The sequence below is a fragment of the Kogia breviceps genome, chromosome 8 (genome assembly GCF_026419965.1).
Source record: "Kogia breviceps isolate mKogBre1 chromosome 8, mKogBre1 haplotype 1, whole genome shotgun sequence".
Lineage (NCBI taxonomy): Eukaryota > Metazoa > Chordata > Mammalia > Artiodactyla > Physeteridae > Kogia > Kogia breviceps.
The window spans coordinates 66253223-66268444 of record NC_081317.1 but is presented as its reverse complement, the minus strand read 5'-3'; the positions used below and the strand labels follow the sequence as shown (position 1 = coordinate 66268444).

Sequence of the window (15222 nt, the reverse complement as noted above, 5' to 3'; positions counted from 1 at the left end):
TTCCTATACCCAGGGGTGATATTGAAACAGGCATCTTTATTTTCTCGATCTGCAAGGTGGTTTATTTGCCATTTTTCTTTAACATGAGAGAAGCCATTTGTTGTCCTAGCTTTGAGGGTTTCATAAAATAATATGTCTTATAGTTGTTGGCTTTCATTTGGTGTCCCATCTTTATTTGAGGGTTCTTCTTATACTGACCCATTGCAGGCCAGTTTCTTTTTTGGTAGTATATAAAATAATGCATTTTTACAGTTGTTCGTTTATTAGATTTCAATGAAATAGGGTGTTTCCGGAAGGAATGAATTGACTGTTTACCTGTTTTGGTTGTGATTTATGCCTTGCTTCATTAGTTTAGTCAAGAGGAAATGGATGTAGTAAGCCTTCAACTTAAAATGATAAATGACTGGAAAAGTGATTTTAGTTTTAAGCTGTCTGATTTTGTGACTTCATTGAAGCACATAGAAGGTTTCTCTTTCCAGGTAGGGTGGAATAGCTGGCAGCAGATCAGCATTCTTACCTAGAACAACTAGACTAGCCAGATCACGTACAGTTGTCATCTGAAAGGCAGCAGAGAGGTAAGGAGAACGACCAGGGGTATGACTCTGGAAAGGGAAGAACCTTAGAAAGCAGTTAGCTTTTTTATTTAAATTTATTTTTATTTATTTATTTATTTACTTCTGGCTGCATTGGGTCTTTGTTGCTGCACGCAGGCCCTCTCTAGCTGCAGCGAGTAGGGGCCACTCTTCATTGCAGTGCGCAGGCTTCTCATTGTGGTAGCCTCTCTCGTTGCAGAGCTCAGGCTCTAGGTGCTCGGGCTGCAGTAGTTGTGGCGTGTGGGCTTCAGTCGTTGTGGCTGGCGGGCTCTAGAGCGCAGGCTCAGTAGTTGTGGCGCACAGACTTAGTTGCTCCACAGCATGTGGGATCTTCCCAGACCAGGGCTCAAACCCGTGTCTCCTGCGTTGGCAGGTGGATTCTTAACCACTGTGCCACCAGGGAAGCCTGACAGTTAGCTTTTGTAGTTGCTTTTTGCCCTGGGGACTATGCTAATTATGGATACAGGGAAAACCTCACTGAACAACTGGCGGCAGTGTGGGGACAAGAAATCAGAGCTGTTGGCAGGTATGTGGGATGCCTCAAGCATATGACCTGTGTTCTCTTAGGACTTTTGCCAAATACTGGGTTTTCCTAGGCAGGAGGCTAAAAACATAAGTAAAAAACAAAGTGGAGTTTTTAGCAGTCTTAGAAGGCAAACATGAATTTGGGGATCCCTGGTGGAGTGGTCCCACAGAATATACAACAGGCTCTTAGTTGAAAACTGTAGGTGGTTAAGGCAGACAGGTAGACTAAATCTTACCAAAGCTGAACAACCAGCCTTGCCTCAGCAGAGTTGCTAATTAAAATGTTAAACCACTGCATTATCTCTCCAGCAGAAGGAAGATTAGACCTTCTTAATGGTAAGATAATGTCTGTATCCTCTAATGTGTTTTTTTTAATGCTTTTCTTTTTTTAAAATTATTTTATTTTATTTTTGGCTGCATTGGGTCTTCGTTGCTGCGTGCCGGCTTTCTCTAGTTGTGGAAAGCGGGGGCTACTCTTCGTTGTGGTGCGCGAGCTTCTCATTGTGGCTTCTCTTGTTGTGGAGCGTGGGCTCTAGAGCGTAGCCTCAGTAATTGTGGCACACGGGCTCAGTAGTTGTGCCTTGTGGGCTCTAGAGCGCAGCCTCAGTAATTGTGGCACACGGGCTCAGTAGTTGTGCCTTGTGGGCTCTAGAGCGCAGGCTCAGTAGTTGTGGCACACGGGCTTAGTTGCTCTGCGGCATGTGGGATCTTCCCAGACCAGGGCTCAAATCCATGTCCCCTGCATTGGCAGGTGGATTCTTAACCAGTGTGCCATCAGGGAAGCCTGCCTCTAATGTTTTATATATACTATCTACCATGGAATCAAAAATACTGTGCTACCAAAAGACAGGGCCACATAATCAAAAACCAGAAGAAGATAAACCAACAACAGAAATGGAGTCATAAGTGATCTTGATTTTGATCAAGTTATCAGGCAGGAACTTTAAAGTAATTATAATTAATATGCTTAAGAAAATAGTTGAAAAGATAGAGAATTTCAACTGAGAATTAGAATCTATAAAATAATCATATGGAGAACAAGAAGTGAAAAATACAGTTTCCACAACTAAGACTTCCTTAGGTTGGTTTGTCAGCAGATAAGACACAGCAGAAGATAGGATAAACTCAAAGGCAAGTCAGTGAAAAATATCCAACTAAAACATTGAAAATATAATGGAAAATAATACAGAAAAGACTGTCATATATGTGGGACTTTGTGAAGAGGTGTGTTTACATCTATTTGTACTTCTCCAAAAGAGAGTAGGGTGAAAACTATTTGAAAACGTAATAGCTAGAATTTTCCAAAACTGATAAAAGACGTCAGTCGAAGATTGAAGTTTTGTAGTTCCTAAGCAGGATAAATAAAAAGAAAACAGTGGCATATCGCAATAAGGCTGCTGAAAACTAAAGATAGAATCAAGGAGAAGACGGCTGAGTTTTAACCAGGAGTAGTGTAAGCTAGAAGATAGTGTAATGGCATCTGAAAACACTGACTTTAAAAGTTCTCAACTTAGAAATACATTTTTAATGAAAATATACTACAAAAATGAAACCAAAATAAAGACATCAGACCACACCTGAGAGAATTCAGTACCAACAGACTTGCACTAAAAAATACTAAAGGGAGTTCTTTAAGCAGAAGGAAGATGATCTCAGATAGAAATAAGGAAATATAGGAAATAATTATGGACAGAGGAAGGGTAACTATGTGAGTACAAATAGACTACTGAAAAAATAAGTTTAAAATGTGTAGAATAAAATCATAACCATGTGAAAGATGGGATTAGTAAATGAAGCTTTGAGATTCTGATATGATCAGGAAAGTACTGAAAGTAAAACGTAAAGCAGATTGATTTTTCAGGTTTGCATGGCGCTTTCTCTAAGAACCACTAAAAATTAATAAAATATTTGCAAATTAAGAGTGGAAATAGAATAATACAAAAGAAGGCAATCAAGAAGAGTAAGACAAAAGGTAGGTAAAATAGAAGACATGGTAAAATGGTAGCAACAAATATATCATCAATTATATTAACTGTATATGAACTAAATATTATAAAGACAAAGATCAACAGACTAGATTAAAATAAAAACAAAACTCTTAGGCTGCTTATAAGAAAATCTCCTTAAATATGAAATCACAGAAGTTGAAAATATAAGGATGGATGGGATTCTAGGAAGATGGCAACAGCATAGATTTTAATCTTCCTAGATATCCATATAAAAACAAATAGAACAAAAAGATCTAATCCAAAAATTAAGGGCAGTATCTACAAACATTTAGGGTGATGTGGTATCTCCCACAAACACCAAGATAGCTGCTGAGATAAACAACTGAAAGCTACAAAACCTGTGTGGTATCAGTAACTATACAAGAGGAGGAAGAGGGTAACAGGATATAAGATTGACCCAAGAACTCCAAAATAATAAGTTACCTCAGTAAGCTGTCTCACCTGAGAGTAGCAGCTATGGTGGCCATCTTTTAAGATGACCCCAATAATTCCTGCTTCCTGGTACTCAACACCTTGCATAGTTCCCTCCCACATTTTATTAGGGTTGCTCTTTGTGACCAGTAGAATATGGCAGAAGTGATGGTATACCACTTCTGAGATTGGGTTATGAAAACATCGAAGCTTCCGTTTGGGGCTCTCTCAGATCACTTCCTCTGGTGGAAGCCAGCTGCTATGTTGTGAGAATTCAGACAGCACGTTGGTCTTCTCCCAGTTGAGCTTTTAGATGAGACTATAAGTCTGGTCAACAGCTTGACTGAAACCTCAAGAAAGATCATGAGCCAGAACTACCCAGCTAAGCTGCTTCCAAATTGCTGATCCACAGAAACTGAGGTAATTTTTGTTTTAAACTGCTAGTTTTGTGGTGACTTGTTATGTAATAATAGTTAACTAATACAGCAGCTGAAGCCAGAAATGGGTATGCACCCCAGTTTGGATGAGTATACACAGTTTACAGTAAGGTCTGAAGAGATTAGAGCCCTATGAACTCTCAAAATTAGTCAGCTAAAGGTTCCATTCCAGGACAAAGTCCCATATTGAGAATAAACTACTAGGAATGCAGTCCAAATTGAGTAGGACAGGAACAGTAAAGACAGGAAAAAAGCGTCCAGTTAAAAATAGGGGAGGGGAATAGAGCCAGGAGATACCAAAAGGAAATTTCTATAGTGTCATTTTTTTTTAATTAATTTTTGAGGCAAAATTTACTTAAAGCAGTATGTACCATATTGTAATATGTACCATATAAAGCCACCACTGTAATCAAGATATAGAACCTTTTCATTACCCCCCCCCCCGCCACCACCAAAAGTCCCTGTGAGCTCCATCATAGTCACCATTACTACCACAACCCTCAACCTTGGCCTCAAACTACTGATGTGCTTTCTGCCAGATTAGATTTTAGCTGCCGTAGTTTTGAATGCTTCTCCAAAAAACAACAAAACTGAGTTATATGGAGCTCTGTGGCTGTGATCTAGCAAACCTAATTGAAGTTATACCCTCTAAAGGGTCAAGAAAATTTTATAAAAACAAGCAAAAGAAAAGCATTGATGTCAAATCCATACAAAATTAGAAGAAAAAGAAAAAATAAGGAACCAGGATAACACCCTTACAAGGAAAACATCCCAGAAAGACATCCATGAGTCAAGAAAAGGTAAGCCAAGAATTTTAAGTCTAACCAAACTGGCCTTCAGTATAAAGGCTGAAGACAAACTATCATTAACTTGTAAGAACTAGGGGAGGAATTGTTCTCATGAACCCTTCCTGGGAAATCTTGTAGAGAACTAGTTTCAGACCATCAAGGTGACTGTAAGCAATTTGACATAGAGTAGTGATAGACATTAAAAATATTTCTGCATCTAGAACTGGTACTAGAGGGAGGTACATAAAGGAGAAAGTGTAATATGTAATGGTTTTATGGTCTGACACTGTAGATATAACTTGTAAGACATGGCAGAAATATACAAAGAAATTTTAAAGTATTTTCTGTAATCATAATGACAACTGGTGAAAATGTCATGTGTAATGTAGGGTAAAGCAAAGAAGTACTTGTAGCATTCTAATTTAGGCATCCCTGGTGTCTTTGAGAACTAGGATTTTCTGATTGTGGGGGAAAGTAGAAAGAGAAATAATTGCTTTGTCAAAAGCAGACTTATCCTTTAGTCCTGAATTTGAACAGAAAGTGTTTGCATGAACTCAGGTATCGTGTATGTGTATTAATGTGTATGTCTAAATTTTGTAGCTTGGTCTAGAAATAGTGATCAATCCAGTTTTAGAAAGCTTTTCTAGTGCCTAAATTGTGGTCTTGAAATAACCATTTCACCTAAAAGAAACTAGGCTTCCTTGGAGATAAGACTACAGGCTGGGGGCGGGGGCGGGGGTCGGAAGCTGGGCCGAATTGAGAGTAGCATCTACATATATACTCTACTGAATGTAAAATAGATAGCTAGTGGAAAGCAGCAGCATAGCACAGGGAGATCAGCTCGGTGCTTTGCAATGACCTAGAGAGGTGGGATAGGGAGGGTGGGAGGGAGGAGATATGGGGATATATGTATGCATATGGCTGATTCACTTTGTTTTACCAATAGAAACTAACACAGTATTGTAAAGCAATTATACTCCAATAAAGATCTATTAAAAAAAAAAGACTACAGGGTGGGGGCAGAAAATGTACAAGATGAACTGAGAACAAACATCTTGTCTTGCACATAACAAGGAAGCCCACAAAGACTGCTAAATTCTTGTCAGAAAGATTTGAGAATCAACTGGAAGATCCCATTGGCCAAAGATGAGATGATTTGAACATCAATAAGGAAGATAACTAGCGTGGATTGAAACACCTCAAATACGTGAACTCCTAGTTATATAGAAACTTATTGGTCACCTACATAGAATGTTTGAGAACTATGTTTTTTGAACTGCTAAAGAAAACATTTCATCTCTATTTGTTATATGAGCTATACCACTGAGTCACCAAGTAATTGATGAACTCAGGTTTCTCTTTATGGAATTATTTTAGCAAATAAGTAAAAAGGGAATGAAAGAACTAGAATATCAACATTTTCCAATCCCCAGTGAATTAATCTAGGCATTGAGCATCTATGGCTGCTGTAGGAAAAGACAACTAAATAATTAGGTGCTTACTGATGAAAATAGACCTATAGACAGTTTGACCCAAAAAATGAACCTGGATTTGAGTAAACATTTAGAGCAAGGGTCAGTTTTGTTCTATAAAGGGACAGATAGTAAATAGCTTAACCTTTGGCCGCTAGATGGTCTCTGTCACAATTCAACTCTGCTGTTGTAGCGTGAAACCAGCCATGGAGAATACATAAACGAATAGGCATAGTTGTGTTCCAGTAAAACTTTATTTTTAAAAACAGGCATTAGACCAAGGGTTTTCACCCTTTACTCCAGATCCAACTACTGATTTACTGGAAATGTAAATGACAGAAAAAACTAAAGTACACTTTGGGAATGCAGGTATCAAAATCAAGACCATGGGAAACTATAGGACAAATGGTGGGGCTTCTTCAACAAATTATAAGGAAAAATATTGGGAATTTAGTTTTTGAAACACAAAACTATATCATATACTTAGAGAGGCAGACAGGTGAGAAGACTGAAGAAAATTAAGGTAAATATAACTCGTGGGAGGGAATGAAGAGGTTGTGACTGGGAGCGAGGACATGAAGTGCTGAGGTAGTTGACAGTCTTATCTCTTGTCATGGTTGATTACAAGGATGTGTACCTTATAATTGGCTAAACCATACATTTATCTATAAATTTTCTGCATTTGACATTAAAAGTTTTAAAAGGTGAAATGATTGAAAAGGTCACCAAGAAAATGGTAACCAAAAAAGCCAAAGGTACACTTTTGATACAAAATGCATTACTAGAGATACAAAGACATTTCATAAGATTTAAGGATCCTTAATCTGTATGTACCCAATAATATATCTTCAAAAATACAAAGCAAAAGTTGATAGATTGAAAGGAGAATTATACAAATCGACAGTCACAACAAGAAACTTTGAAGAAGTATATGCAAACAGCTATAAATGTGGCTATGAAAAATATGGCTTAGTATTTGAAAGACTTTTCTTTGTAATAAGAGGTCATCTATTTACCCAGAAACTTGCCATATTTATTGGAAATATGTTTAAATCTTTCATTTTAATTGGGAGTATCATTTTACCTAGTCTTTAAATTAAATTTACAAGATAGCTATCTTCTCACCAGATTATCTGAGTCTTGAATTTTTTTTCCTAATATTAAAAGTGACACTTCAAATATTAATTAATCACTGGACTTTTCCTACTGCTGGAAACAATAACTCAGTGATTAGACTAGCTATAATCCCCATTTGTAAATAGGTAGTATTCAGCGAGTTTCCAAACTGACTTTTAATTACTATTTGTGTATGATTTAGATTTTGCTGGCAGAGGTTAACCTTTCTTCCTTTTTTAAACAGGGGTTCTGAAGGAAAATTAAATGACTGTCAGATAAGATTCATAAATGAAATCTTCAAGATCGAGAAACCTGGAGCCCATCCTCTTTCATTGGCAGATGGAAAGTTTTTAAGTATGGATTTTTCTTATGGGCTGAGACTGCATTTATTGTTCATGATTGCCATTTTAACTGGCCAGGGAATAACTTTTGAGAAAGTATAAAATTGTAGACCATACAAATTTATTTTCAAGACAACCATTTTGATATAAGATCTATTTTGGTTTAATGGATTTTTCTCAAATGATAAAATTTGTTTTCAAAAAATATTTTCTCATCTTGGCATTTTATTGCCATTTTCTTGCTGTTTCCATTATTGTAGAGCCTGTCCAGATTAAAAACCCAGTTTGGTAATGTTGTGGCCATTTAAGATTAATTTTGAATAGTGAGACTTATTTTTATGCTAGTAGAGCCTGAGAAGAATAATGCTGGCTGAGCCCTGAATTTCTGGGAGGTAGTGAATGAGGTTTATGTCATCGTTAGGGTGTTAGAATGTAGCCTTATCTCTTCCTTGCATATATTTTACTTAATATCATATAGCTAGTTGGTAACAGAGGTAGACTAGATTCTAAGTCTTTTCATTCATGGTTCAATAACTATCTTTCCAAATAGGTTACAGTGTCCCATACTCTGTCAATTCTGATTTTTTTTCCTGGAGAACAATTCTTTGACTTTATGCTGTGTGTCAATGTCTAGTATATTCTGGGAAAAGAAATATTCAAGATTAAATAGTTCTGCCTAACCTCCTCTTAACACAGTTGTGCAAGATTAGAACAAGACAAGACCTTTAACAGGTCAATAAATAGACTTCCATGTTACAGGTCTAAAGCCATACTCATTTTTTGAGGCTGCGATGCTAATATATCTATGTGAATTAAGAACCTTAAGGCATACTGTGTATGACTGTTTCTATGGTTTATGACTGTATGGTTATATTCTAGGAATAAAGGTAAACTTGATGAGTAAACTTATTTAATGTGGCTTACTTGCTCTCAGTAAAATACAATAGAAAAACAAGATTGACTAGGTTTTTCTTGTGTTTTCTCTCTCAGTATATCTGCATATATATGTTGTTCTCTCCTCTGTCTAATGCTAATCATGTTATAGCTACAGCTTTGAACGTCTGTGTAAAGAAACCATTTCAGAGCCACAGCCAGATTGCCATTGACCAGATCACTCTCCAAACCAAAAATGTAAACATACCTTTGGCATTTTTGGTCTGTGAAATTTCCATTACTTATATGTTGTCACAGCTACCTTAGTGAAAGTGAAACAAAATTGTAACCTTCCATTTGTTAGCAAGAATAGGCAGTGTGATCAGTCAGAAAGTTAGTACTGAAATCAGTGGCAATTTTCTTTCCCCCTCTCTGATTTGTCAGGTACACTTGTTCCCTGTTTCTCTTATTGAACAATCAGCTCTGATATGGTAAATTCCTCGCGAATTTATTGTGTGCATTTGTAAGAAATTCAGAGTATAGAACTATATAAATTATAGAACTCTCAAGAGGTAATCACTCTAACAATATATGTCATTCTAGACATCTTTCTGTATCTATATAATTCATCTTTGTGTATCTATACAGTTAATTTTGTGTAAAAAATTTATTCTGCAATTTCCTTTTTGAATTTAATGTATTTAGCTACCTCTGTATTACAGTTCTTATAAACTTATCTCATTGTACACAAAATCTACCCAACTGTTACTCTTTTGACATTTAAATTTAACTTTTGGTATTAGTGAGCATTACTATAAGATTTCTGTGTATATATGTATATTTTATAATTTCAAGTGAATATTTTAGCAGAAGTTGTTTGGGTTTAGATGGGGGAGGCTGGCAGGATGGGGGAGGTGGGGGGCAATAAGTGCAACCTGTTAGTTGCCAGAGTTCTGAACCAATTGACAAGTAAGATAAAAAAAAATAATAATAAACTGTTAAATACTGTTACTAATAAAGAGTATATTGGGGGCATAGCAAAACCAAAATGGGTTTGCTAACTTCTAACAGCCGTACCCCTCCTAGTTCAGTCCACCCAAGGAAAGGTTTGGATCTGCAGAATAGGTGTTACCTAATAGTTTCCTTTATTAAGTAGTTAGATCCAAACAACTTTGTTCAAATATTGTATTTTGCTTGAAATTTTAATATATATTACGGTGCCCTGTGAGTTCACTGCATTGCCCCTAGGCATCTTGATGCACATTTGGGGAACTTTAAAGTACTACACTGGATTATTCCTTATGGTTCTTTTCTCTTTGTTAAAAAAGCTGTGTGTTTTTCTCATGGGTTTTTCTTTATAAGATTCATAGAGATAAAAATGATTTTAAGACTAGGCTTGCTATAATTTTGTTCTTAATAGGGAAAAATGACCCTGAATGTGACTTTTGTGGTGGAGACCCAAATAAGAAATGCCGTTCTTGCTCCTGTCATATATGTGGTGGAAAACAGGAACCCAACATGCAAGTTCTATGTGATGAATGTAACATGGCCTATCATATTTACTGCCTGAATCCTCCTTTGGATAAGGTCCCTGAAGAGGAATACTGGTATGATTATCAGGGGATTTTTGTTGCTACTATGTTAAGAATTGAATGTGAAATGTGTCTTTGAAACACCAAAAGTAGATTTCTAAGGATACATAGTGTATATATATTTTTGATAGGTAAGAGGTAGATTTATTGAGAGAGATACACATTCTGTAGGCAGAATGCGGTCCATCTCAGAAGGCGAGAGCAGCCTACCTAGTGTATATTAAAGGGCTTAAAATTGTATAACTAATGGTTATTTGGCATTGATACCTTTATTCAGTTATAACAACAGCTTCTGACCCAGTCTCTCACTTCATTTTTTAATCCCTCCAGTCCCTTCTCCAATATGAGTCCTGTGTTCTTTCAGAAATGCAAATTTGATAGTTACTCCTTTGCTTCAGAGGTTTTATGTTACTGTACAGGGCCCTGCACAGTGTTTTTTAGTTGATTTCTCCCACTGTATCCCTTACCACTTTCCTCTTTTATTTCCCCAAATACTCTATACCCTAGCCAGATTAAATATCTTTCAGCTTCTTAAATAAGTCATGTTCTTTGTCTTCTCTGGGTTTACATTTGATGCATTTTCTTCTTGAAAACATTTTCCTCTTTGCGTAACTTCAGGATGATACTCATCCTTCAGGTTTTCACTTAAGTATGACTTCAACTGGGAAGCCTTTGTAGATGGTTCCCTCTACCCCTCAGTTATTTTAGATGTGCCTATTAAATGTTTTATAATGGTACTTAACAGTTAAGTGCTTCATACATGCAAGACACTAATAAAGTGCTTTGTATGGATTATCATACTTAATCATATGAGGTTAATAGTAGAACCAGGCACCAAGGTCAGATATACTTGCCAAAATCTATACTTCTACTGAGTAGTGTTAGCTACAAAGAGAAAGGATTAGAAAAGAGACTGGGGGAAAATGTTCCCAGTTAAAGTTATAATACGCTTCTTAAGATGTTATATTAGGAAATTTTTTCTTTTTAGACTACGGTTCATGTTGTTAGCATGGAGGATTAAGTTAGAGGGATGACAGACTGTACTCAGATATACTAACGTCACCATTACGTAGCTGATATCATTGTGAAGAATAGATTGTCTCCATTCCTTTGGTCTCTCCCTACCTGTTGGGAAGGTTTGTTGTATTACAGCAGAGGCTGTAGGGGTGGGGGAAGAAGAAAAAGGATACAATTTCTTCTTTTAACCTTCTGCCACTACTTTGCATAGTCACACCCTGCATTTTACCATCACCAGTAATTAATTATATTTCCTCTGAAGTCTCATATGCTTCTTCCTCTTTGTTTCTGTGGACGATGTGTTCCTGCTTCACTAAATGCGAACCTTTCTTCCTGTTCTCACAGTTTCGTATCCTTTTGCATTTTGAGGAACTTCACTCTTGCAGTTAATTCCTCTCCCAAATTTCCATTACTGGGTTATTCTCATTAGTATCCTGGAATCTCTTGTTTTCACAACACATGCACATACACACTCTTTCCTAGGTCCCATTTCTCCCACCTTTGTATTGTGGGAGAAAGCTGCCCACTCCCTTGCTTCTCAGAGCTGTCTCCACTGATTATTTCCATTTGCTCTCCTCCTGTCCATACCCCAGCACTCCAGTCTGACCTTCCCTCTCACTACTCAACAATATCTGCTTATATTAGGCTTACACATTTTATGTTGCCAAACCCAAGGGTCACTTCTGAGTCCTCTCCTTACTGTCCTGCTTACCTGCTAACTGTTTTTGTAGTTTGTATGATATCATCTAATCTCATTTTCCTCTAGCTTCACTGGCCTTTCCTTGGTCTCTTGTTGGTTTTATCTCATCTACCACATTTCAGTTTCCCAAAGCACTACCCATGTTTTCTCTCTTCAACCTTGCTCCCTAGATGACCTAATGTAAACATGAGACTTTAAATACCAAGCAAACAGCTTGGAATTTATATTTTCAGATCCAGTCTTCCCTGAGCTTTATATTCCCTATATTCAACTGCCTGCTTCACTAGTATCACTAGTGAGTTCAAATAGAGATCTTGATTTCCACAAACGTGTCCCCTAAAATCCCGCTCCTCACCTAATTTTCAGTAGTTAATACGATCATCTCATCTACTTGTTGAGGGCCAAAAAGCTAAACTTAATTTTGATTCTCTCTTCTCCCCACTCACATCCAATAATACATGAGCAAATCTTACAGTTCTCCATAATGTTTCTCTACTCTCACCACCCAGTTCAAACCACTATCTCTACCCTGAACTGTATAGTAAATGCCTAACTAGTCTTGCTTTCACACTGTCTACCAGCTATACTTCTTGCCACAGCAGCAGAATGATCTAAGTCCTGAATCAGGTTACTCACCTGTTTAAAACCCCCTAATGTCTTCCTGTTGCATTTAGGATAAAATCTCAACCCTTGCCATCTATGACCTGCCTCCTGACAACTTTTATGTTCTTCAGAACGTACCATTCCTTACTATGCCTCAGGACCTTTACATTTAACGCCTCTTTGCCTGGAATGTCTTACCTGGCTTCTTGATAGGAATCTCAGCTGGAATGCCACCTCAGAAGCTTTAACTATTGTATCTAAAGACATATAACATTTCTAATCACTATTACCACCCACATAACCCTGATGTATTTCCTTTATAGCATTTACCACTTTCTGAAATTGTTTCATTGTATGTACTAGTTTTCCTCAACTGTTTACAAATATTTTGATCACAAACATTTATCCCTACCCAGCACCAAAATAGTGCCTGGGTTCTTAACAAACCTGATGAAAAGATGGATCCCAGGGATGACTGTAATTAGAAGACTGTCTTAGATTCCTCTGTGGAGTATTTCTACATTCATATCGAGGTCCTTCACTTTACCTGGAATTCCTTAACCTTAAATCTTCTTTTCCACTTCTCCAAATCATGTTGTCTGGATATTTAACCTCTGAACTCATTTTCTCATCAGAGATAATATCTGCTTTCACCATAAGATCTTTGATAAAATTATAGTTATAGGGTTAGCACATCAGGTAAAATGCAGTCTTTCTTACAACAAATTCATTTTTGGAAGCCTTCCTGATTTCCAAATTAGTAGGGATTTTACTTGATAGTATTTATTGCTGTATCATACATAATTTTACCTTGAATTTGTTTCTGTATCTCACTGCCTGACTAATTTTCTCAGGGACCGAATTGTTTACATGTCTCATAATTAGGCAGTCAAAATTAACTAGTGGGTACAGGTGTCATCTTCTTTACTCTGTAGGCCACATGGCATAAATCATTATAAAATGGGAAGTATAGAAAAAGAAATCTAAGACTAATGGGGGAGTGGCCAGTTGATCTTTGGATATACTCAAAGTTTCTATTTCTTGGTGTCTCAAGAATAGTCCCATCTCATTCTATAGACTTTGCTTTTTAGAAATGATATAAGGCAGATTATAATGGTGTACAAGTTAACAGTAGAATGACCAACTACAGGTAGGCTAAAGGACAAACAAGTATAGAGAATTGAAATTGAGCTATAATATAAGCTTTAGCTTATATTTAAGCAAGCATAAAGCTAATATAAAGCTAATATAAGCAATATAATGTAAGCAGTATAATATAAGCAGTATAATATAAGGTAATATAAGCAAGCATCCTTGAATCCAGGGTACTTGTTACAATAAACTATACTTTTTTGGGGGGGGACATTTTATTTGCAGCAATATTCTCTAATTAGAAAAATCATAAAATATCTACAGAAAGCTTTCTGGAGGTAATATGTGATTTTAGCAAGGTGACAGGACACCTGTTCAGCACGCAAATATCAATCACATTTCATTATCCCTGCAATTAGTCTATACATTTTTGAATCTGAGAATTCTAATAACCAATTTAGATGTGGAGATACATCAGTTGCATGGATCATTGTTCAGTCTAGAATCATCTGTTCTTACCACTTTTGCTTTAATGACAAAAACTTCAAATGAATAATTTCTACTCTGAGGATTAGTGATAAGATCAGAGTTTATGGTGCCATTTAAATTGGACAGCCTTGTTTGGCTTTTGCACTGCATTTGAGAATTTGATAATCTTTTAAGTTCTGTAAAAGAATGACAGGTTTTTTTCGGTAACCTTAATCATGTAAATATTTTGAAAAGCTTAATACTGAAATGCCAACTGAAACTCTAATATACACCAAGTATTACATCTTAAAACTTGTTCTAACCTAGAAAGGCCATTATTCTGTTACTGGCTTTAATATAATATTATCAAAATTCCTTTTCTTCTTTTTTTTTTTTTTAAGGTATTGTCCTTCCTGTAAAACTGATTCTAGTGAAGTTGTAAAGGCTGGTGAAAGACTCAAGATGAGTAAAAAGAAAGCAAAGATGCCATCAGCTAGTACTGAAAGCCGAAGAGACTGGGGCAGGGTAAAGAAGGAAGTCTCTTTTTCTTCCTAGTTATAATGTTTATAACTGTGACGCAAGTTACAATGTTTCAGTTCCAATAGTAGTAATGGTATAAATGATGTTAAGAATCTGAAATGTTAACAAATAACTATATTGATTAATCATATAAATTGTTGGGTTTTTATTTTATGGGAATTAAGGGCTTTCTTTAAGATTTAACATAACTGATTTCTCAGTTTGTTCGGTACCTTGTAGGGAATGGCCTGTGTTGGTCGCACTAGAGAATGTACTATTGTTCCTTCTAATCATTATGGACCTATTCCTGGAATTCCTGTTGGATCTACTTGGAGATTTAGAGTTCAGGTATGTTTTAAATTGGCTTAGTTGAAAGGGTAAAACTGGGTATAGTTCAAATTGTAGCAGTTTTAATATCAATTGATTCTGAATGGACTAACCTAGGTAGTATCACATGGCATTCAGTTATTAGAATGAAAGATTTCCTGTAGGATGGGTAGACTCTTGCTCATAGCTTAGCAGACAGAGGAGCACACATCATGGAATTAGGCTTCCTCTAAGCCTTTGAATCACTTCATTTTACTATTCTGTTATAGTTATGGTAGTTAAAGTTATTAAGTGTTCTGAAGAACTTTTCTTGCCAAGAATTTAATATTTGAAATAGAT

The 15222-nt window shown here is 36.4% G+C and overlaps 1 protein-coding gene across 2 annotated transcripts in view; it reads left to right on the top strand.

The window, feature by feature from the left end:
* The window catches only part of UHRF2 (ubiquitin like with PHD and ring finger domains 2), a 73747-nt gene that overhangs the window by 40656 nt on the left and 17869 nt on the right, over positions 1-15222 (top strand). For both annotated transcript variants that reach the window (XR_009336945.2, XM_059071863.2), the window contains exons 5-8: positions 7596-7705; positions 9986-10172; positions 14439-14562; positions 14797-14904. Coding sequence is in view for 1 of the 2 variants with exons in the window: in XM_059071863.2 (XP_058927846.1) it covers positions 7596-7705; positions 9986-10172; positions 14439-14562; positions 14797-14904 (529 nt within the window). In the remaining variant the exon portion in view is untranslated. The remainder of the gene's footprint in view (positions 1-7595; positions 7706-9985; positions 10173-14438; positions 14563-14796; positions 14905-15222) is intronic.